This window comes from Dichomitus squalens, assembly GCF_000275845.1.
Source record: "Dichomitus squalens LYAD-421 SS1 unplaced genomic scaffold DICSQscaffold_49, whole genome shotgun sequence".
In the NCBI taxonomy this organism is placed as follows: domain Eukaryota; kingdom Fungi; phylum Basidiomycota; class Agaricomycetes; order Polyporales; family Polyporaceae; genus Dichomitus; species Dichomitus squalens.
Window position 1 is genome coordinate 100,376 of NW_006766931.1, and position 21,467 is coordinate 121,842.

General features: G+C 56.6%; 8 protein-coding genes across 8 annotated transcripts; 3 read left to right on the top strand and 5 right to left on the bottom strand.

Moving 5' to 3' along the window:
• Nucleotides 1-716: 716 nt before the first annotated feature.
• On the top strand, nucleotides 717-2,900 carry DICSQDRAFT_173623 (subtilisin-like protein; the record flags this gene model as incomplete). The annotated part of the gene is made up of 8 exons (XM_007369441.1): nucleotides 717-980; nucleotides 1,042-1,304; nucleotides 1,363-1,678; nucleotides 1,732-1,836; nucleotides 1,897-2,093; nucleotides 2,147-2,284; nucleotides 2,339-2,783; nucleotides 2,838-2,900. The coding sequence occupies 8 exons, from the start codon at nucleotides 717-719 to the stop codon at nucleotides 2,898-2,900; spliced, it is 1,791 nt and encodes a 596-aa protein (XP_007369503.1).
• Nucleotides 2,901-3,699: 799 nt separating this feature from the next.
• DICSQDRAFT_173624 (uncharacterized protein) lies at nucleotides 3,700-4,185 on the bottom strand (the record flags this gene model as incomplete). Its single annotated transcript, XM_007369442.1, has 3 exons — nucleotides 3,700-3,924; nucleotides 3,980-4,051; nucleotides 4,105-4,185. The coding sequence occupies 3 exons, from the start codon at nucleotides 4,183-4,185 to the stop codon at nucleotides 3,700-3,702; spliced, it is 378 nt and encodes a 125-aa protein (XP_007369504.1).
• Nucleotides 4,186-8,466: 4,281 nt separating this feature from the next.
• On the bottom strand, nucleotides 8,467-11,273 carry DICSQDRAFT_173625 (glycoside hydrolase; the record flags this gene model as incomplete). The annotated part of the gene is made up of 9 exons (XM_007369443.1): nucleotides 8,467-9,220; nucleotides 9,271-9,409; nucleotides 9,469-9,608; nucleotides 9,667-9,752; nucleotides 9,808-9,923; nucleotides 9,976-10,061; nucleotides 10,129-10,540; nucleotides 10,609-11,137; nucleotides 11,220-11,273. The coding sequence occupies 9 exons, from the start codon at nucleotides 11,271-11,273 to the stop codon at nucleotides 8,467-8,469; spliced, it is 2,316 nt and encodes a 771-aa protein (XP_007369505.1).
• A 1,360-nt stretch (nucleotides 11,274-12,633) lies between these two features.
• On the top strand, nucleotides 12,634-14,005 carry DICSQDRAFT_182997 (uncharacterized protein; the record flags this gene model as incomplete). Its single annotated transcript, XM_007369444.1, has 2 exons — nucleotides 12,634-12,683; nucleotides 12,744-14,005. The coding sequence occupies 2 exons, from the start codon at nucleotides 12,634-12,636 to the stop codon at nucleotides 13,726-13,728; spliced, it is 1,035 nt and encodes a 344-aa protein (XP_007369506.1). The 3' UTR covers nucleotides 13,729-14,005.
• A 56-nt stretch (nucleotides 14,006-14,061) lies between these two features.
• DICSQDRAFT_157179 (uncharacterized protein) lies at nucleotides 14,062-15,292 on the bottom strand. Its single transcript, XM_007369445.1, has 2 exons — nucleotides 14,608-15,292; nucleotides 14,062-14,541 (listed from the first exon to the last, which is right to left on the bottom strand). Exons 1-2 carry the CDS (start codon nucleotides 15,227-15,229, stop codon nucleotides 14,213-14,215), a joined length of 951 nt encoding a protein of 316 aa, XP_007369507.1. The 5' UTR covers nucleotides 15,230-15,292; the 3' UTR covers nucleotides 14,062-14,212.
• Nucleotides 15,293-15,345: 53 nt separating this feature from the next.
• DICSQDRAFT_140050 (uncharacterized protein) lies at nucleotides 15,346-15,899 on the bottom strand. Its single transcript, XM_007369446.1, has 2 exons — nucleotides 15,491-15,899; nucleotides 15,346-15,433 (listed from the first exon to the last, which is right to left on the bottom strand). Exon 1 carries the CDS (start codon nucleotides 15,753-15,755, stop codon nucleotides 15,510-15,512), a length of 246 nt encoding a protein of 81 aa, XP_007369508.1. The 5' UTR covers nucleotides 15,756-15,899; the 3' UTR covers nucleotides 15,346-15,433; nucleotides 15,491-15,509.
• Nucleotides 15,900-15,921: 22 nt separating this feature from the next.
• On the bottom strand, nucleotides 15,922-17,846 carry DICSQDRAFT_111278 (MFS general substrate transporter). Its single transcript, XM_007369447.1, has 8 exons — nucleotides 17,704-17,846; nucleotides 17,641-17,657; nucleotides 17,467-17,558; nucleotides 17,256-17,369; nucleotides 17,053-17,200; nucleotides 16,771-16,988; nucleotides 16,432-16,719; nucleotides 15,922-16,364 (listed from the first exon to the last, which is right to left on the bottom strand). The coding sequence occupies exons 1-8, from the start codon at nucleotides 17,826-17,828 to the stop codon at nucleotides 16,071-16,073; spliced, it is 1,296 nt and encodes a 431-aa protein (XP_007369509.1). The 5' UTR covers nucleotides 17,829-17,846; the 3' UTR covers nucleotides 15,922-16,070.
• A 446-nt stretch (nucleotides 17,847-18,292) lies between these two features.
• On the top strand, nucleotides 18,293-19,563 carry DICSQDRAFT_140055 (Metallo-hydrolase/oxidoreductase). The gene is made up of 2 exons (XM_007369448.1): nucleotides 18,293-18,432; nucleotides 18,505-19,563. Exon 2 carries the CDS (start codon nucleotides 18,518-18,520, stop codon nucleotides 19,406-19,408), a length of 891 nt encoding a protein of 296 aa, XP_007369510.1. The 5' UTR covers nucleotides 18,293-18,432; nucleotides 18,505-18,517; the 3' UTR covers nucleotides 19,409-19,563.
• Nucleotides 19,564-21,467: the final 1,904 nt, after the last annotated feature.

Genomic DNA, 21,467 nt, shown 5'->3' on the forward strand with positions numbered 1-21,467 from the left:
ATGGCTGGCTAAGTACAGGTTCACTTTCCGCTCAGCTTAGCGTCTCTAACACTAAAGAAACCATGTTGTATGGTACATATATAGCGTAGGTGCATCGCCACAAGTGTCGTAACTTTTGCAATCAGGAATTGAGCACTTCCGAGTTGACTCAGCATCAACTCGGCATCGAGTCTCGAGTCTCGATCGCTACGTTTGCACTGGGCGACAAATCCACCAGGCACCGTCGACGCGATGAAGCAAGAGCCATCTGAATCAGATCTAAGGTCATGACGACGGGTTTGATGCCGCCAGGAGGACGTGTTGATATTTTGGAACTGCTTGCCTTCGATCGCATTCGCCGTAGGTATGTATAGCTTGAGCAAGTACTTACGTTTGGCCTACTGACCTCGATACACGTTGTACTCCTTGCGGATAAGGCTATCGACCGTGACTTGAAAGTGTCGACCAACGTGGACTTGCAGCCATCAGCCCGAGCGCACGACAACATCTCTCCCCTGAAATGGCCGGCCTCTGATCATAAGCTGTGTAGGAGCGAAAGCGCGGTCTATCATCCAAGTCCAGAACATCGAAGATCATGCCCTATGTGTCTCGAGTCATGCGCTCAACAGCGGGGGTAGCGTATAAGAACCTAGCTCGTATTCTCCCGCTCGCCCGCCTTCCTCCCCGGCCAAGGTCCCGTCGCCTTTCCGTCCTTGAGGACTGTTTCACTTATCGAGATGATCGCAGCAGGTCTGCTCCTCTTTAGTCTTTTCTCTTCTCTTGCTTTGGGCCAGCCCACCGCGCATGATGTCTTTCATGTTCACGAGAAGCGCTCGGATGTCCCGAACGGCTTCAAGTACGTAGGGAAGGCAGCCCCGAATGCGACGTTGGACCTCAGGATCGCGCTTGTCCAGAGCGATCCCGCTGGACTGGAGGCCGCGCTGTATGATGTCAGCACGCCTGGGAACAAGAACTATCGCAAGCATCTCACTAAGGCCCAGGTACGCAATTGCAAGCCAGGAGATGTCCATAGAAGAATTGTGCGCTGACTGTGGAAAATAGGCTGATGCCTTCATAGCACCAAAGCCTGAGAGCGTGCAAGCGGTTACGACCTGGCTGGCCAAGAACAATGTCACCGCGCAGACCTCGGCGACTGGGGAGTGGATGAAGATCCGCATTCCTGTCTCGCAGGCGAACGCGTTGTTGGACACGCAGTTCAACGAGTATAGCCACGACGAGACGGGTCTCACCGTCCTGCGTACGATGTCATATTCCGTCCCAGCCAGCGTGAAGGGACACCTCGATTTCATCTACCCAGCGACTGCGTGAGTCATTTGCGACCCACGCCGGAGTGCGAGCTAATAAGCGGGGCCGGCCCAACAGGTTTGTTGCTCCAAGACCAGTACCCGCTGAGCTACAGATTATGCAATCGCGGGAGACGAGCACTCACGGCATCTCGAAGCGGGCGCGAGGTAACAGGAAGAGTCGGACAACTCTCAACGCCATTCCGGCGATGACCACATCTAAGCCTGCGCAAGCGACGGGGCCTGTCTCGCCGGACGACTCGTGCAAAACGAAGATCACCCCTGCATGCTTGCAAGCTATCTATAACATTCCTCCGGACTCGGCGCTCAACACATCCAGCAACATCTTTGTGGCAAGCTTCGTCGGGGAGTCGGCAGACCCAGCAGATCTGAAGGTTGGCTGTCGTTTTTGCAAACATGCACGAATACCTAATGCGATGTATACCAGAAATTCTTGGGTGAGTTCCGTCCAGACGTAAGCCAAGGGACGACTTTCCGTGTGAAGGCTGTCGATGGAGGAACAAACAACGCCTCCAAGGCGACAATCGAGGCCGTGCGTACCACTCATTTGCACGGGATGTTAACGAGTTCACCACAAATTTTGGGCTCCTAGAGCTTGGACGTGCAATACACGGTCGGGGTTGCAGCGGGTGTCGACACAACATTCGTTTCCGTCGGATCAAATAACACCGACGGCATAGCTGGATTTCTCGACGTTATCAATGATCTCATCTCACAAGAGGAGCCACCTTTTGTTCTCACAACAAGCTTCGGTTTCAACGAGAAGGATGTACCGGTTGGTCTGGCGAAGTGAGTGCAGTCATCCGTTGTTCTCGATCTGCAGGCGCTGATATCTTTTCAAGCAACCTGTGCAACGCGTATGCCAAGCTCGGCGCGCGCGGCACCACAATCATCTTCGGCTCGGGAGATGGTGGAGTTGCCGGCATCCAGAACCAAAACTGTACAACCTTCGTTCCCACCTTCCCGTCCTCATGCCCATTGTGAGAAAATACGTCCTTCATGCCACTGGCCATCTGACAAGGAACGTCATTCAGCGTTACATCCGTCGGCGGGACAAACAGCTTCGGACCAGAGGTCGCCGTCTCCTTCTCCGCGGGTGGCTTCTCCAACGTCTTTGCGCGTCCGAAGTACCAGGACGACGTCGTCCCGGCCTACCTCAAGACGCTTGGCAGTACCAACAAGGGCTTGTTCAACGCTTCCGGGCGCGGCTTTCCCGATATAGCCGCGCAGGCGAAGAGCTTCCAGGTCGTTCGTGGCGGCCAAACGATATCCGTTTCTGGCACCAGCGCGGCGGGCCCCACTGTCGCGGGGGTAGTAGCGCTCTTGAACGACGCCGTATTCCAGGATGGGGGACAGCCGCTTGGGTTCTTGAACCCACTCCTTTACTCCTCGGCAGCGTCTGCACTCAATGATATCACGCAAAGCAACAATCCTGGATGCGGTACGGATGGGTTCCCTACGTCGGAGGGATGGGATCCGGTACGTAGTCACTTGCTTTCGTAATATGAGATCCCGACTCATAAGGGCGTACAGGTCACTGGGCTTGGCACGCCCGACTTCGCTAAGCTTCTGGATGTCGTCAAGAAGTCGAGTTGAATATAGCATGTATAGTCACATGCCCGCTCGCGTGAAGTAACGCCACGGGTTTGAAGTAGCCCCAACTTCCTTGGAAATCTGCTGAGAAAGGATGAACAGATATCGCACGAGGATGTCATAAGCAGCATTCGCTCATGCTTCAACTAGCAACTAATCCGCAGGCACGGTGTTCCAATTCGCACATTGGAAGGACCTCGTGTCGGCGTGCTCGGATGAGAGGATGAGGGTGTGGAGGAACAGCGATGCAATGCGCATCACAACACCCCGAACACGATGATCGCACATACCATGTGGCATTGCCTTCAAATGGGACGACGTCCTAGTCCGCTGCATGAAATACTGTATCTGGTTCTGGAGGAACTCCCCTCAGTCGTTAACGCTTTGCTGACTCCCCGTAAGCATAGTGCGCGTTCCAACATGCATTATACTTTGCAACACATGGTGTAGTAAGGGGCTTCTATTGAGAAGAGCCTACGAGTGTCTAAGGCGGTTTCGCTGAGGCGAAGGATGAAGATAATTCATAACACCTATTCGACTACAATGTGACACTAACAAGATATATACTTATCTACTTCGGTAGTGAAACACCCCCCTGCACCTACCTGACATGTCATAGAGGAATACATATCATAATCCCCACCTACATGCAACACACGGACGTCAGTCAACAAGAGCTCAGTTGACGACGCACCTCACAGATTGCGCAGCCACATTGCCAGAGACCAGCGTACACTTCACAACAACAACCCGTCAGCTTCCTGCCCACATACTGAGGCGTTACTAGGTGAGGACTCACCGATCAGAGGCCCAGCCTTGCAATGCGACGCGTCCACTCCGCACGGTCCGAGTCGTCCGTCCCTGACAGACGACTGTATCGGAAAGGCGTTGACCCGCTACCCCTGCCGCTACAGTTCTTGACGACAGGGGTGAGGACGAGCCCGAGTGGAACGCGGCGCGAACGTCGACTGCCACCAAGGTGGGCTGACCATCGACGGGCGACTGACACCTCGATGCGTATAGCGTACTGTGAGTGGCGACGTCAGTACGGCTCAGATTAGGGAGGGATAGGGAGAGCATACGTGGTTGTGCATCAGCCAATATGGGGGATGAATCCTTCGAGCAAATTTGCCCAAGAGGACTGGGGCAGCGATCTGAGTACCGCATTATGAGTGGCTGACTGTACAAGACATATGCAAGGACGTACCAAGGATTGCTGGGCGCCGCCGACGTTGACTGAGAGCTCAAGTTCAGCATTGTGGGAGATGGTAGACGGGGGATGGGACATACAGCGTCGTGAGGTGCCCAATCCAGGAGGGCGAGAACGATCCCAGCTCAATGGACATCTCTCGCAGCGAGCGTACGACCAGCGACCCAACATCACATGCGAGTCGCCGGCGCACCTGGAGCATTGAGAGAGGGAAGAGGAGATGGGAGTTCTGAGGAGAGGAAGGTGGGGCGAGGAGGAGGGCTCTTATAGGCCAGGAGGACAGAGGCTGGCGGGTGATCGGCACGTTCGTACTCGGCACGGCTTCGAAGTACTCAGTGGTCAGCCGAGTTGAGCTACAGATCGCCCATCCTTCTGTGCGCCAGGACTTCTCATCTCGGGTCGTAGTGATCGACTGTGACGGTGTATGTCTGTCTAGTCTGCAGCTGTGTCAACAACTCGCTGCATCGAGACCACTTCACTACGGCTGCTAGAGGTCTATGTATTTTACACTACATACCGCCAAAACTAGCGTTGGATTGTTTGTCGCGCTGGCGATGATCAGACTTCCTGCCGCTGGGTTTTTACCATGGCGTCGCGTTATTTGTGGCATCCTGGTGTATTAGGACGTACCCGAACCACCAGGAGGGGCAGGCTGAGCCAGACGGGACATGGCTCTGCCCGCCAGGATCATGATCGCTGAGTACGTTCGTACTCGGCTCGGCTTGGAAGTGAAGAGAAGGCCAGCCACCTCTCCGAGCACATCCGACTGAAATATTCGTCTGCTGTCTATGAACCGTACTACTTCAGCAACATCTCTGAATATAGATGCATCGGCTCACCTTGCACTGCGAAGTGAACCAATATCTTTACTACGTGCTCACTGGCAGACTGATCCCGTGGCAGGTACCGGGCGGTCTCTGCCAATTGCTACCCGAGAGCAGTCAAATGTATCGTGGCGACCTGCCTCACTCATGTACTAAACATTTGTAAGTGGGTACAGTTGGCGTGTGGCCAACATCGCGATGAATTAAGGGAGAGATCTTCCGTTCCTCTTCATCGACGTCTGCATATGACTTCTCTTCTTCACCTCCAAGCTCAGACTGTTCGGCGCATCGTCGAAAATAGTCTGCGTCCCCTCTATTACTTAACACAATGCTGCACAGGCTGTCCAGCACGACCGTTGAGGTGCCCCCCTGAGTGGTGCTGGTCCATTCAGCGCTTCTTAGCAGGAGCTGGCAGACTGAAGGTGCGGCTGGCAGAGGGGTCATTATGTCGCCATAAGAGAATAGACGGCGCGTTAGATAGGCCCAGTGCGTCCAAGAGCAAGCTGCGAGACATGCGGTGAGCGTGATGGCGCGCAAGATCAGCGGGCGTTTACAGTGCATCCCGGGCCTGAGCACGTCGCAGACGGGTCAAAACGCGATCATCCGCGTCCCTCTCGCACGTCGTCTCTCTCGAGCTCGTTGCTCGACCTTGCTAGTCTCCGTCAACGCCCTCTGCTCAGGCTCAGCGCTGCTCCCGTCGCCTTGCCCCCTTTGCCATGGCTCCCGTCCGCCGGTCCATCCCACCTTCGGTTGTACGCCCATCCTCCCGTAACGCTCTACCTCAATATCTCTTCTGGTGATAAGAACGAGAGGATTACGGTGGCGGGTACTCACTCGGAATCAAGAATGGGAAGGGTGGCAGGAAGGCATGAGGTACGTCGTCTGCTCAGCAGAGTGTGCATTGTTGCATGTACATATGTATACACACCGAATTCATCCTCCTTATTTCCTCCGAGTATCGCTTAGCTGCTCCCCCCCCTCGTCTTACCTGCTTCGGTCCATGTCAGGTCCACTACAGTAAGCACAATGGCCCGATGCCAGCCCGTACCGTTTTACATTACGCGACCGATGTTCAGGTGAGCGAGCAGGATTTACCCCCTTCAACTATTCATGACAACCGATTATAACGCGGGCACCGTGGTAAGTCCCGATGCTCTCTGCATCACGGTTGTGCGCAAGATCCTCACGGCGTCCACATCCTGGAGCACGCACGTATGTCTGAAGCGAAGGAGACCGCTGGCGGGGCGCGTACACGCATGCGAGTACAGGGGCGACGTCCCCAGCAACCCTCACACTGTCTATCCTGCTTGCCAGCATGCTGAGTGCGCCATCTCGCCTGCTGACCAGACCGCCATGCACACCAAATCGCTTCACGGAGCGTATAGGTTGATAGCGCCAGTCTAAGTGGATCACTTGGACGAATGCCGCTCAGACATTCGACCCTATTGGCCACTACCGCACCCCATCTCTCCTAGCGGTCCTCTCCATCCGTGCACACGAGCAGAGGCGACGCCAAGACGATCTCAAGCCGAATCTGGCTGACCGTTCTAGGCAGCGGTGTAGATTGCAGATGTCTGGCAGCCGTGGCGAAGTAGTCTCGATTCAGCGAAATATTTGCTGACGCAGCTGCAGACCAAACAGCCGTCACAGTCGATCATTCTGACCCGAGACGAGAAGCCATGGCGCACAGAAGGATGGGCGATCTGTAGCTCAACTCGGCTGACCACTGAGTACTTCGAAGCCGTGCCGAGTACGAACGTGCCGATCACCCGCCAGCCTCTGTCCTCCTGGCCTATAAGAGCCCTCCTCCTCGCCCCACCTTCCTCTCCTCAGAACTCCCATCTCCTCTTCCCTCTCTCAATGCTCTAGGTGCGCCGGCGACTCGCATGTGATGCTGGGTCGCTGGTCGTACGCTCGCTGCGAGAGATGTCCGTTGAGTTGGGATCGTTCTCGGCCTACTGGCGTGGACACCTCCTCACGACGCTGTACGTTCCATCCCGCGTCCTCTATCTCCCCCCGTAATGAATTCCCGCTCCCAGTCGTTGTCGGCGGTGCCCAGCAGCTTTGGTACGTCCTCCACAATGTCGTGCACAGTCAGCCACTCATGATGATTGTGGGACGCAGATCGCTTCCCCAGTACTCTTGGGCAATTTTGCGCCTAAGATACATCACCTACATTGGCTGATTCACAATCACGTACGCTCTCCCTATCCCTCCCTAATCTGAGCCGTACGGACGTCGCCACTCACAGTACGCTATACGCATCGAGGTGTCAGTCGCCCGTCGATGGTCAGCCCACCTGGTGGCAGTCGACGTTCGTGCCGTGTCCCACTCGGGCTCGTCCTCGCCCCTGTCGTCAAGAACTGCAGCGGCAGGGGTAGCGGGTCAACGCCTTTCCGATACAGTCGTCTGTCAGGGACGGACGACTCGGACTGTGCGGAGTGGACGCGTCGCATTGCAAGGCTGAGCCTCTGACTGGTGAGTCCTCGCATAACGCCTCAGTATGGGGGCGGGAAGCTGACGGATCGCTGTTGTATAGAGTATGCCGGGCTCTGGCAATGTGGCTGCGCAACCTGTGAGGTGCGTCCTCGACTGAGCTCTTGCGGACTGACGTCTGTGTGTTGCATGTAGGTGGGGATTATGATATGTATTCCTCTATGACATGTCAGGTAGGTGCAGGGGGGTGTTTCACTACCGAAGTAGATAAGTATATATCTTGTTAGTGTCACATTGTAGTCGAATAGGTGTTATGAAATATCTTCATCCTTCGCCTCAGCGAAACCGCCTTAGACACTCGTAGGCTCTTCCCAATAGAAGCCCCTTACTACACCATGTGTTGCAACGTATGGTGCATGATGTATGACACTACCAACACCTTGATTAAATGTTTTTGCCGTTACACTCGGCATCACTTCTACAATGACTAGTTGGTACGCCCACTGTGCTTACGGGCAATCAGCATAGCGTAATGTCAACACGATCCTTCCAGAACTAGCTGCAGCATACCATGCAGGAGGCTGACCCCGATTCACGAGAACAAGAGAAAGTCAGTGATAGGAAGTGTAGGATAGATACATCGAGTGCTGTTGCGAGCTGTAGACGTCCCACGGCCCCGTTGTTCCGAAGAGTGGGTTCACGGAGACCAGCGCCGGATCGATTGCAACCACACCATTTACGTCATGACGTCGAGAAACAGCCGCGAGTGTGTCATTGTAGGTCCAGCGATGTGCCTTCGCATTAACGCCGTCGCGAGTGAGGTTCCTCGGTAAATTTCGCCTTCAGCCGAAGAGAGTCACCACCCGGTCACCGGTAGTTGCCACACCCTAATCAATGTCCATTACGACGACTCCCAGGCGAGTCTAAATCGACCACATGCACCACGGCGAGAACGTTCCTGCGCTCCGTCGACATCGCGCCCCAACATGCAAAATCAACGCGATCCCATTCCAGCCCGACCTTAAGGCCTCAAGAGTCATTCCCTCCGCCACACCCGTCGTCGGCAACGAATGACGCGGCAGCACGATTGACGGGGTGCTTAGGCAGCAGGGGCTGGGGTAGCAGCAGGGTCAGCGCCGTCCGCAGGAGGAGCAGCACCTGCATCATCAGGCGTGCATCCCGCGTCCGGAGCCTGCGCCTCGAGCGCGTCCCACGCGTTCGGATACGCACACCCAGGAATGGGCGTAACCGCCGGCCCGTCATCCTGCGGGTTCGCCCACCCGTTCCCGACCTTCACCGTCGCGGTGGCGGGGAACGTTGGCGGGGCGAGCGTGACCGGAGTGCCCTTGCTCGCGTACTGCGGCAGCGGGCCCCCGCCCCCACCCGCGTTCTGCAGCTTGGGCGGCGGCCACGCGATGACATTCTGCGCCGCCTCAGGGGCGATCTGGCCCGCGCCCGCGCCGCCCGTCTGCCACGGCTGGAACGCGCCGTCCCAGGCGGGGACGGGGGCACCGAACTTCGCGCAGGTGCCGGCGGCCTGGCGCGGGTCCTTGGGCATCCAGCCGCCCTCGAGCCCGAGCTGGTACGACCACAGGGGGGCCTGCACGGTGTTCGTCGTCGTCGAGTTGCCGATCTTCCACGTCCAGAAGAACCAGTCGCCGAGCGCATCCATGGACGCCATCGCGAAGTTCATGAGCCCCTGCTTCGTCTCGTCCGACCAGCGCGATGCGTCCGACCAGTAGTCGCAGCCGGCCCCGTAAGTCGCGGGCACGTCCACGCCGATGACCCACAGCCCACAGTCGTTGATGGCATTGCTGAACTCGCCCGCGAAGCTGATGCCGAACGCTGTGCGACTGGCTTGCAGTCGTCAGTGTCTGGACCCTCATACCGCGGGCCGACTGACCTGCTAGCGATACTGTCTGCCCATCCGCAGGCGTCCTTGGGCCAAGGGCCGCCCATGAGGGTTCCGTCGCCGCCGTCAGCAGTGACGTTCACAAGTTCTCGGTTTGGGCGGCCGCCGAACGCGAAGTAGGGATGGTCATCTGCAACGAGCGCCCCGTAAGCTATCTGCTGCTTCAAGTGAATACGGACCTAGGCGCACCGATCGCAATCCTGTCCGCTCCCTCCAGGAAGCCGGCCCATTGCTGGAACCCACTGAAACCATCGTGGAACGCGATGACAGGTCCCTTACCTTCACCGACGCCGGTGATGTTGCGGACCATCTTATAAGCCTCATAATAGCTATAGCCTCCCGTCAACGGCTGGGTAGCGCGGTACACCTCCCTAGTATGGAACTCACAAAGAGCGCAGCTGATCCCCGCCAACTGTGGCTTGGTACGGTTCATTGAGAACACCGACCATTGGGACGACGTCTTGCCATTCAGGCTTATTCCTCCATGTCAGCCATGATGCGTAACGAATCAAGCCGTCGGGCACACACCTGAGAAGCGAACTCAAAGATGGACCGGATGACGTCGAGAGAGCGCTGTGCATTGGCGAGGCCCATGACGCCGTTCAACCAGTTGATCGCGCCGGATTTGCCAGAGTGGTTGAAGCCTACCGCGAGCGGTCAGCAGAGACAGCCTCACGAACGACAGCGCGTACGCACCATTCTGGGAGCCAGGAGCAGTGTGCAGGTCGAGCAGGACACGAAGGCCGTACTTGCGCGCCCACTGCAGCACGCGTACGACGTATCTGTGCGCGCATCCCTACATGAGCCCCCACGACGTCGCCCCGTGGCCAGGGATCCGCAAGTACTCACTTCCAGCAGACCTTCGCCAAGAACGGCTCCGCGACCTTCTGGCCGTCCGCGTCCACCCCGACGTCGTCCCACACCTCGACCGCCCAGAACGGGATCGGGAGCCGGACCCAGTTGAGGCCCGCGCCCGCGATCTGCGCGAGGTCCTCCTCGGTGATGAACGTGCTGTAGTGGTCCTCGAGCACCGCCTGGAGCGTGCCCTTGCCCTGGAGCGCCGTGCTGAGCGTCCACTCGTCGACGGCCTTCGGGTTCTGCTCGTAGATCGCGGGGACGATGAACGGCTCGAGGACGAAGAGCCCGCCGAGGTTGACGCCGTTGATGCGGTCCTTGCCCCACGTCCAGGTCTGGTTGAGCGCGGGCGTCCACGAGTTCGCGCGCGCGCCGTTGTCGAAGGGGTTCGTCGAGTCGGCCACCCCTGCGGGACGCGCATATAGTCAGCCTTTCGGGCGCACGAGGCGGCTGGGGAGGGGAGAAGGGACGTACAGTAGCCGCCGAAAGAGTTGTGGTAGGTGAACGTGGAGCCGTCCTCCTTCGTGACCGTGCTTCCGTCGCCGCCAGTCGTGATCTCTACGTATGGAGCTGGCTTGTCGCTCGACTGCCCGACGTCGTTCGGAGCACCAGACTGGGAGTCGCTGCTCTTGTTGCCCGCGGGACCGTGCTTGTGCGGGCTGGACGCTACAGCGTACACGACGAGGGCGACGATGGCGGCGAGGACGATGCCAGCGACCGCGATGACCCACGGACGCGTGTGAAGAGGACGCTTCCTCGGAAGGGACGGGACTTCGCTATAGTACGTTTCCTTGTCCGCGGTGTCAAGTTCTGCATCCTCGGGCTTGTCGAGGAAGGGCGAGGGGGGTAGCGAGTTGGTCGACGCTTCTGGAGGGTGGTTTGCTGGAATAGGTCGAGAGTGCAGGTAGTGAGCGCTGCCTCGAGAGCCGAGGTTTTCAGATGCGTTGCTTGTTGAGAATGGTACGGAGAACGGGCTAGGCGCCGTGAACGCGTTCATGTTAATCTAATGTGCGAGGTGGTGCGCGTAGAGAGCGGGGGATTTAGGCTGTGGTCGTCGGTCCGTCTGCAGGGCCGACAGCCCATACGACACGAGCGTACGTGGGGGGCGTTATGAAGGGGATCAACCGACGACGGCGCATTTGAGGGCGGTCCCAAGCACTGTCCCTTCACAGGCCCCATTCGGCCCTAGATCGGTTCGCGTGTCGAGGTCCAACCAATGCCTGCAATTAATGCCTTGTGGTCTTCTTCTCTCTTCGTCTCGAGCCTGCCGTTAACGCGGCGTAACATAAGACTATTCACACGCGCGATCAACAAGAAGAGATGAGCGACTGTCAGAACATAAAGAGATAGATGGCGCGTACCCAAAACGCCAGGTGCGAAAACCTCATCCATCCGATCCCACCTCGCTGCCCCAAAAGTTGCGGACAGATTTTCTTAGTTAACATCACCTGAGACATGGGACCATCCATTGAAGTCTGTTGTAGACAACGTATCACCAGTACTGTCTTGATGTAGATGCAGGAAGTCGCGACAGGCTCGCCGGAAGTTGTTATCAATAGGCGTCCAGCGCGCTGTGAGGAGGGTGACCGTAATCAGCTGACTGTGACGTGTCGCGCTATCTCGTTGTCGAGGTCAAGCTACATAGGCGCACGCGCCGCCATGGTTCGTCAGCGCCGGTAACTGGCCCAGGACGTCGGGCGAAAAGTGCGGGGAGCTTCAGTGGGCTGCTTGTCGGTGAGTCCCTTCAGCATATGGAACAGGATATCTGTTTGATGACCTGCACTGACGTAGTTCCCAAGTACTGCACGTCGATGGGCTGCCAGCGACCAAACGAACATCAAGATGGACTTGTATAGGGTCCTCGTCGAGTTTGTCGTTGTATATACTACAGGAGCAACCCAACGAGCTGCCACGTTTCTCATTGTCAAGGACCAAGCTCACTCACACAAAGAGTGGCAGTAGCCTCGAGGCATGTGGCCACAACGAAACGCTTGACAGCTCGTGCCGAACACCTTCGGTTCTCTTTCATGACTTATGAGCAGGCCTGATTTCAGCCCCATCTGTACGCACGCTTATATCTTCCCTTATCGAAGGCCACATAAGACCATGCGGCAGGCCACAACGTGCCCGGAACATACTGCCCCTGGCCTTTTCATGGATACTCGCAAAGCGTCCCACTTCTCAGATCGCATCGCCCGATTCCCCTTCGAAAAAGCGCCGAGGCTAGCCGAAGGCCTTGAAGCTTTTCCTGCCTTCCTCTTTCGGTTTGGCGCTCGTCCGTCGGGGGACCCGCCGCACGCTATTGAGGTGTTCGGGCACCGATCTGGTCGGTGAATGTGCACAATGAAAGCGTCGGGGGATATTTGTATAAAAGGGGCTCGAGGGAAGACCAGATGGACTCATCACCAACAATCCCCTCGTCCTAGTCGCTGTCATAGTGCTATTCACCAAGCCACCGAAGTCCCTTCTCCTTCCCCCCCATATTTCTCCAAGACACAAATGGCGTATAACGTCTCATACGGCTCACAGGGCTTCTGCGATCCTACCTTGTGAGTCGCCACTTCGTACGAGCCCCATTCGTGACACGCTGACTCTATCTACCTGCCCAGACTGGCCACGATGCCGCTCGTTCAGGAGCCCCCGACGTCGAATGGTCTCGGCCTCGGCCTATACAGCTCGTGCTTCCAGGTGGAAGCCGCGTACCCCTGGCACATTCCGACTCCTCCAATTGCGCCCTCTACTCCCATCAATGTCCCGCACGGCATGTTCAAGTTTAGTCAATATGCCAGCGATGCGTACACGGTCCCAGCGTATGGCTCGAACGCTCCCCACGTGCCGGCGGGACAGGGTTCCGCATCCACATCCTCAGCCTCCTCCGTCCCCTGGACGCCCAGCAACGCCGCCGCACCCGTGTTCACCCCCGGCGCAACACAACAAACGGGCCATTACGCCTCGTCCACCCCCAACACTGCACATGCACACGCCCCCCATCTCTACCAGCACCATCTCCCCTCAGGACCCCCAGGGCATCCGAGTCGCTCGCCCCCTCCTCCTAGCTCCACTCCTACCTTCACTCCTACCTCCACTCCTACCTTCACTCCTACCTCCACTCCTACCTTCACTCCTACCTCCACTCCTACCTCCACTTCCACCCCCACCCTCTCACCCGACCCAACACGCCAACGCGCGGTCTACCTCGGCTACGTCTCCTCCGCCCAGCACGAGCGCTGCCCCATGCCCGGGTGCCCCGCCGCGCTCTCGGGCAGCGCGGGCGCGTGGCGCGCGCACTTCCGGACGCACCACCACCGCGACTTCTGCCGCGTCCCCGCCTGCCGGGGCGGCACGCGCTGCCGCACGAAGGCCCGGTGCCCGTTCCCGGACGCCTGCCAGGACGCACCGGGGACGATCGACAGCCTCGGGCGGCACCTGCTCGCGGTGCACGTCGGGGCGGTGAATCGGTGCCCGACGTGTGGGCTCGAGAAGGTGTGGCGGAGCGATTCGTGTAAGAGGCACGTGGAGAGGTGTGGGAGGAAGGGTGTGGAGGAGGCGGAGAATGAGAAGGGGCCGCGGCGAGCGAAGAACGCGAAGGCGTGACGGTACGGGACGCTGATTAGGAGTGGTGGCTATGCCTTGAATTTGGATGGAAGTGGCATGATGTTGTGCGCTGGCGTGCGCACGGTGCGATATCTTCGTTTCAGCCTCTGTGCTGTTTGATATTTTGCCGCTGTCATACAATTATGGTAATTATCTGACGGTATACGGTGACCCCGCATAACACGCACTAAAGCGATACCTTACCTGCTTGTAGATTGCTGTAGTGGTCGTGGAGCGATAGTAAAAGATGCAGTACACATAATATACGAACGTTTCGAGGGATAATAACGGACAACACGAGTCCTGAGCATTGGATTTCGCGGGATACAAGACATTAACGTCAATCTCAATCTGACAGGCCCGTACACACAAACATTCGTGTAACTAAAATACAAGTCTCCTCAATCCATGTTTACCGAGCCAATTCCTCCCCGTCGTGCCCCCGCTTCCTCTCCCTTCTCGACCTCGACGCGTGAACTCATGGTCATGTCGCGATCCGGCCTGCGGCGCGTCGCCCTCTATCCGCATCCGCGGAGGGGATCGGCGGCTGCGCGAAGTAGGGGGGCCCATACGGATCCGTTCGCGGCACCCCATTGCGCATGCAGAACGACCATCTTGACCTGGAAGACGCGGAGGAGACGGAGGCCCCGGTGGACGACGCGCTCGAGTCCAGAGACAGGGGAGAGGGGTCTCGCGGTGATTCGTCTCCGTCAGATTTCTTGACGAGGGATTGACGGAAGGTCGAGAGCATCCCGAAAACGCTGAGTCGTCTGGACGTGCACGATGCTTGGGAGGAAGTATCGGATGCGGAGCCTGTCGACGTTCAACGGCGGGCATGTCAGACAAGCGTCCAGCTGTGATGAGTTGTGAATGACGCACCTTTCTCGCGCTTCAGAGTGGCGCTCCACGACCTCGGCCTGAAGGGATTCTCAAACCGCGTCTCGAAGATCTCGTGGGGTATGGAGTTGTCGGGCCGAGCAGGGCGGGCGTATCGTCGCCGTCCATCCCCGTCAACAGTGGCGGACATGCTCGAAGGTCGGGGGCGCGGCCCCTTCACGCGTCGACGTGAGCGGTGCTTGGAAGGCGGTGCCGACGTATCGGCGGGTGAGGAGCTCGAGTCGACTGGCCCTGCCAGCGTGATCTGAGTCTGATTCTGCATGTCGTTTGACGGCTTCAGCTCTGGCTCGCGGTCTTGTATAGGGCATTCATCAACGGCTGACAGTGCGTCGGTATCGATCGCGGCTGGCTGCTGAGAAGACTTCCTGGGTATCCGGACTCGCGGTCGCGCGGCTGGTGTGTATTCTATTTCGTCCTGACTGGATGGGTTGCTGACAAGGGTAAAGTCGCGGGACACGGACGGCAGGCTTGGCGGCTGGCGTTCGTCAGGCGCTGCATGGGACGGCCACATGAAAGATTTGCTCCGCGGTAGGCCAATGGTCTTCCGAATGGCGCGAGCGCTCGCGGCGGGAAGGGAACCACGCCTCCTGATGGAATTTACCATCTTGTTGACACACTTCTTAGGTGGCTCGTACGTCACGTCCGGCTGCTCTGAAGTGGTTTCCTCAGATGCGGGTGGAGACGGGACGCCTGGTTGAGGAGGCCGAGCAGCCGTAGACTGTTGTTCCAGGAGTTTCCCTGTGAGCGTGACAAGTTTGCAGAGTTGATAGGCGATGCAGATGAGAGAAGCTAAGATCCCCGCAGAAAACTAGTGCAGTGCGTTAGCATATGCGGATATCAGACGGAAAAGTTGAGACGAGCGTACCATTATGAACCATTTCCTATCAGTGTGGACGACTATGAACCCCATCGGCTTTGCGTTGCTGGGATGATGCTGAGCTAGGTCGAATATGTGGTGCGAGAGGGCTGCGAGCCCTTGTTCTCAAAGTCTTCCAACGCCGAGGGCCTTCTTTATACAAATCATGCATGTAACCGGAGGTATATCGCCGGTCACTGGCTCCTGACGGCCCTGCGCATTTCGAGAAATCCGAGCTGGATACCGGTTGGGAGCACCGCTCGGGAGGCGACATACTGCAAACCGCGAAATGACGTAGCGATCATGGTGATCGCTACATGACTATGCGGTTTGCAGTATGTCCAGCTAAGACTCAGATAGAGCGCCTTGACATCTCGTAGTCGAGACCGACGGCACTGACCATTCACGATCGAGACTGCGCACCTGCCACGGTCATGATTACGCCTATCACGTTTTGCTTCTAGTTTTGGCAGAGAGGAGTCATATCCATGCTATCGAGGTCATCTTCTACCTTCGAGTGGGTGCCAACGGTAGGAATGCCGCCCAGAGGCAAGCGGGAGGCAAAAGCGGCTAACACGCTTGCCTTCCTTCACGAGACGTGGTTCGCCCTCCGGCTCATGAACGCGACTAGGATACTCCCCGCCCCAGTCGCAATCGCACACGATCCGACGAAAATCTCCACCATGCCGTAGCCTTTCTGGCCAAGGACTCCACCGATGGACGAGCCCCGGCCGGCGTCCAGAAGTAGCCCAGAGATGACGGGACCGATGACGGCGGAGATACCCTTGAAGACGGACGTGCCGCCCAGGGCGAGACCGGCGTGCTCAGGTCGTCCGCCAGCGCAATCGAAAGAGGCGTTGGCCCAGGTGGAGGAGCCGTCGCTCTACATCAAGACAATTAGTCAGCAACATGCCCCAACGTAGCTGTCGGTGGAGGCGGAAATCACCCACCAACGCGCCGAATATAACGGCAAAGAAGTAGAGCTGCGTAGCGGAAGATGCTAGACCCCAGAGAAGGAAGGCGACGATTCCGCTTCCGACCGCGCTCAGGAACATAACCCACGGATATGGGTAGCGATCGCTCAGATGGCCCAGGACGATTTGACCGCCGACGGCCGACGAGTTGAAGATGGACGTGACGATGACGGCGGTCAATGGCGTGGACGTCGCCGTCGTAAAACTGGTGATGTACAGCAACACTGGGAAGTATGAGAGACCTTGCAGCGCGATTGTTAAGGACTACGCGTGATTCAGAATCAGCCGCGAGCAATGCAAGGCATGAAAAAGCACGACGCTCCAAAACAGAGGATTCTTCATAAGACCCAGTTGTGGAGGGATGAAGCGAGGGCGTCTTTGGCCAGAAGCGTAGGTCGGAACGGGCAGACGGGGGCGTACGCCAAGCAGCGCGATACCCGAGACTATGGTTGATCCGATCGCCCAAATCCGGAGGGTCCATCGCAGACCCACTTGATCCAATAAAGCATTCAGGATGAAAGCGAAGAAAAATCCTGAGAGTGAATCAGTTATCTCCATAACTGATAGCTATAGCCGCACGTTGGGGAGATATCCCACCTCCGACACCTCCCCCGGCAAAGATGATGCCTGATGCGAGACCACTCCGCTCCGAAAAATACTCGGGGATCAGTTTGAGTATGGGCACATACAACAGCCCGCCGCTGATTCCGAATACGACTCCTTGCAGCAGGATGAGTTGTGACACCTGTCATAAGCTATCTCAGGAGCCGACCAGATGATGGGAGCAAGGAAATGCGCACCCTGGTCGCGAACCTTGCGCCAAAGATGGGCAGAAAGTATAAGGCGAGACCGATCCACATTCCCCGGTTCATATAATCGGGATAGCGACCGTACACGCAAGCAATCTGGAACATCTATGAACGGTCACAAAACCCCGCGACATAGTCAGACGACTGATGCGCACACGGAGGGCTGGCACACAAAATGGCGGCGGGGATTCCATATGCATACCTCTATGTACTGCAAACCGATCGCGATGGTCCCTACCGCAGCAATGGCCATTCTAGACGAGGAGTTGAACGGGGGATGAGTTGTGTAGTAGTCTAGATGAGTGAACGATCCGAGTGCCAGACGGTCGCCAGATGAGCCCTCCAAGTCAGATAGACGGCGAACGGCGGCACCCACTTTGGAAGATACCGTAGCTGCGCTTCCATTCCAAATTGTATAGTCGCGCATATAGGAAAATACCTGAAGCAGAATCCCCATATCATTGTCTCCAGTAGAAACGAACAGAAGCAAAACGTCCAAGCGCGGATACCTCTATCCATAGGTGCGAGCTCCTGTACGGTAAGTCCGTCCCGGTTAGGAGTCATCTGAAGAGGGGTATCGCTCCACCAAGCTTTCCTTCCCGTTGGCCATAGTAAACACAACGAATCGGCAAGAGCGCGCTGGATCTGGGACACCGTGTGTATAGGTTACTCACGTATCGAGTGTATGGGTGCAGTGTCCGACTCTCATGGACGTTACATATGTCGAAAGGTCAGCGTGAAGTAGAGTTCTGGCGAGGGGGACGAGCACTACCATTGCCAGTGTACCAACGAGAACTTCCCAAACCGGGTGGCGGAAATAGGCGGGCCTGGTCCTGATAGACGCCAGCTCCCGGGGCACTGCGATGATGATATTTGCCGACCTGATGTCTTTCGAGTCTGACTGGCTTACCACATCCAGCGGCACTAGTAAGGGTGATCAGGGAACGTACATCGGTGTTAGCATCTAAGGGTTTGTGCTGTACCACTCAACCACAAACAGCCTGTCTTCAAACTGTGATTCATTCGCGTTATTGTGCCATACAAGATACCTGCTGATCAGCTTATGACAAATGCACTCCGGCCTACGGAGATCCCAATCACTCGAGCCATAAAAGCTGCCATGAAGGCTCCATGCCCTGGTACTCTTCTGCGCTAAGGCTATCTTACGGTGAGCGGAGACTCCCTATGACTCCATTTAGTCAATATTCAGCGACGCCGTCATTTACATGTGACATCGCAGGCACACTCTCATGATGAGTCTTCCACCTCCTGTCGCCAACCAAGCTTTCTGCGACGTATCCGCACTCGAAGCAGGCTACGTCAAGGCACCCCTCGCGTGGATCCTGGCCGATGTGGGCGACGACGAGTCCATCACCGTACCCGCCCTCTCCTTCCTCGTCCGCCACCACTCCAACAGCGACATCATCCTGTTAGACCTGGGTCTCCGCAAAGGGTGGCGTGAGCTGCCGCCCGGCTTCGTGAGCTACATCACCGACAAGCTCCATTTCGAGCCCAGCGTCCAGCAAGACGTCGCCGACTCGCTCGCTCAGGGTAGCACGAAGCCCTCCGACATCAAGCGCGTCTTCATCTCCCACCTCCACTTCGACCACTACGGCGACGCCGCCCTCTTCCCGACCTCGCGCTTCTTCGTGGGCGCGGGCGGTCGCGCCCTCGTCGCCAACGCGTACCCCAAGAACCCGAGCTCGGGCCTCCCTGCGGACGTCGTCCCCGAGGACCGCACGACGTACCTCGACCCCGAGGAGTGGCCGCCCATCGGGCCCTTCCCGCACGCGCTCGATTTCTACGGCGACGGCAGCCTCTACGTCGTCGATGCGGGCCACGGCCACGTCCCGGGCCACATCAACCTCCTCGTCCGCACGTCCGCGGACGGAGGATGGGTCTACCTCGCGGGCGACAGCGCGCACCATTGGAGCCTCCTGACGGGGAAGGGCAAGATCGGCCATCATGCCCACTTTGGGTGTGCTCATGCGAACGCGGAGGAGGCAGAGAAGCATATCGAACGGATCAAGGCGTTGATCGAGGAGAACCCCAGGGTGCGGGTGCTCCTGGCGCACGATGAGCCTTGGTTTAACGCGAACAAGGGCGGACCTGCGTTCTGGCCTGGAAAGATCGAGACGTTGTGATTCACTGGCACCCTCGAGATGTACACCTTTGAATTGCGAAACGCTCTCATACTGGACGATGTACTGACACGCTGCTTCGATTTACAAGTAGCGGCTGCGTCGCTCGCCAACATGTACTTGAACACCGTACAGTATCATCGATTCTGATAAATGATGGAAGCTTGGAGGCTCGAAGTTGGAATCCACATGCTACAAAGTAGTGGGCACCGGCGGGCCGATGGTCGATATGGGGCTCTGCCAGCGTCGGTCCTCAATCCCCCAGACGCCTTGGTTTCCAAGTGCTGTGGTCGTGATCGAGGGATCCAGGATTACGTTGCGGATCATTTACCTTAGACTGCCCAAGCATCCCAACGCGCTACTAGGACTACTAGAGGACTGCTGAGCTGAGCGCTCACGACGTTGGCCGTTGACGGAGACGTGGGGCCACGTGGCAGACGGCGCTAACGGATCCACGCACGCACGCTCACGTGGTATTCAGCGCTACTCTGCCCATGCTTGCAAGTCCCTCCGAGCAGTGCTGTCCGTGTCAAAGTCAATGCGTCAATGCGTCAATGCGTGTCAATGCTATCGATCGACCCCCTACTGACGCGTCAATGACCCGTCAGTGACCTGTCAATCAAACACGTGACCATGAGCCATGCGGTCTAAGTGGCGGTGAGACGCCAGTCAATCCAGACGTAGTCCGACCTACTGTGCGTGACAGTCCTAGACATTATTCCTGCGTTCGGCATTAGCAAAAGTGCAAAATAATTGGCCTTGATTGGCCCAATTGGCTACGGAAGCCAAAATTGGGACAAATTGGACTTGATTCTCTTTGGCGCCAATTGAAGCCAATTGGCAGAATCGATTGGCTAGATTGTGCTTGCCCCTACCACTCCGGTTCTCCACTGTCTTCTGTAAAATGGAAAGATAGACTCTACATAACCTGTTTGAATAGATTTTGGAAGCCTCTCTTGACAAAATACAACTTGAAGCTCACTTCTGGAAGGCGAGTCTTGCAAGGCGCTTACAGACGTATACGGGCGTCTGGCAATTGGCTTTGATTGGCTTTGATTGGCTCGCTTCCCTTCAAGAGGCTTTGAAGGGAATCGGGGGAGAACTTAACATGCTTGGCCCAATCAATTGGCTCAATTGGGTGCATTGCCCACATTATATTCAAAGATATTTCAGGCCAATCGAAATGCACTTTTGCTGATGGGTTGCTCGGGTGGCTTCCTGGGGGATTGTAGTACAAATAGCACCTGTTTTTATCTGAGTTTGCAAGGACATCAGTCCAGGTCCCTTCAGCTGAGAGCTTGCTGAGGCCGATCCGACCTGGGGCATCAACCTCCTAGTCGTCATTGTGGTCTCTCTCACTACTCAAGTAGAGAAGGTGCAGAGAACATTGTCAAGCTCTACTAAATTAGGATAGTCGGAGAAATAGATGATTACGATTGCGGCATACATGGGCTGTATCTCCTAGAGAAAACATTTGGCCCGGAAACATTTGATGCGGCTGAGGGGACACAGAAAGCAACTGTTTCTGAGGACTTCTGTCTGGTGAAACAGAATCCTCACAAAGATTTCTTTCTGTGCTTCCCCTCTTCATCGACTTCTTGCTGATTCAAACATGTCCAATTCCCTCATCTGTAAAAACCACCTTTGCGAATTACACCTATTTAGTACAATTTAGCTCTTAATAGACACAGTAGTTGGATAGTGAAAAATAGCGCAAAATCGAGAGGTCCCCAAAAATAATTGCACTATTTTGCACTATCAATGCAAATTCGTGCAAAGTAGCACTATAGTAGACGGAAATAGTGCTATAGTAGACGTTGATAGTAGTGGATAGAGTAGGTCTATGATTTCTGACTGGTGTAGAGATGCTTTCTATGACCTCAAAACCATCTGTTTATAAGCCCCAAATGCATTTAAAGTGCTGGAAAAATATATGAAAAAAATGTCCTTAGCCAGTCTTGAACCCTCAACCTTACCTTTATATGACACCTGTTCCGAGGTGGTGCTCTATGCCATTGCACCACCAGAGCTTATATAGATCCTCCCCACAAGTATTATATAT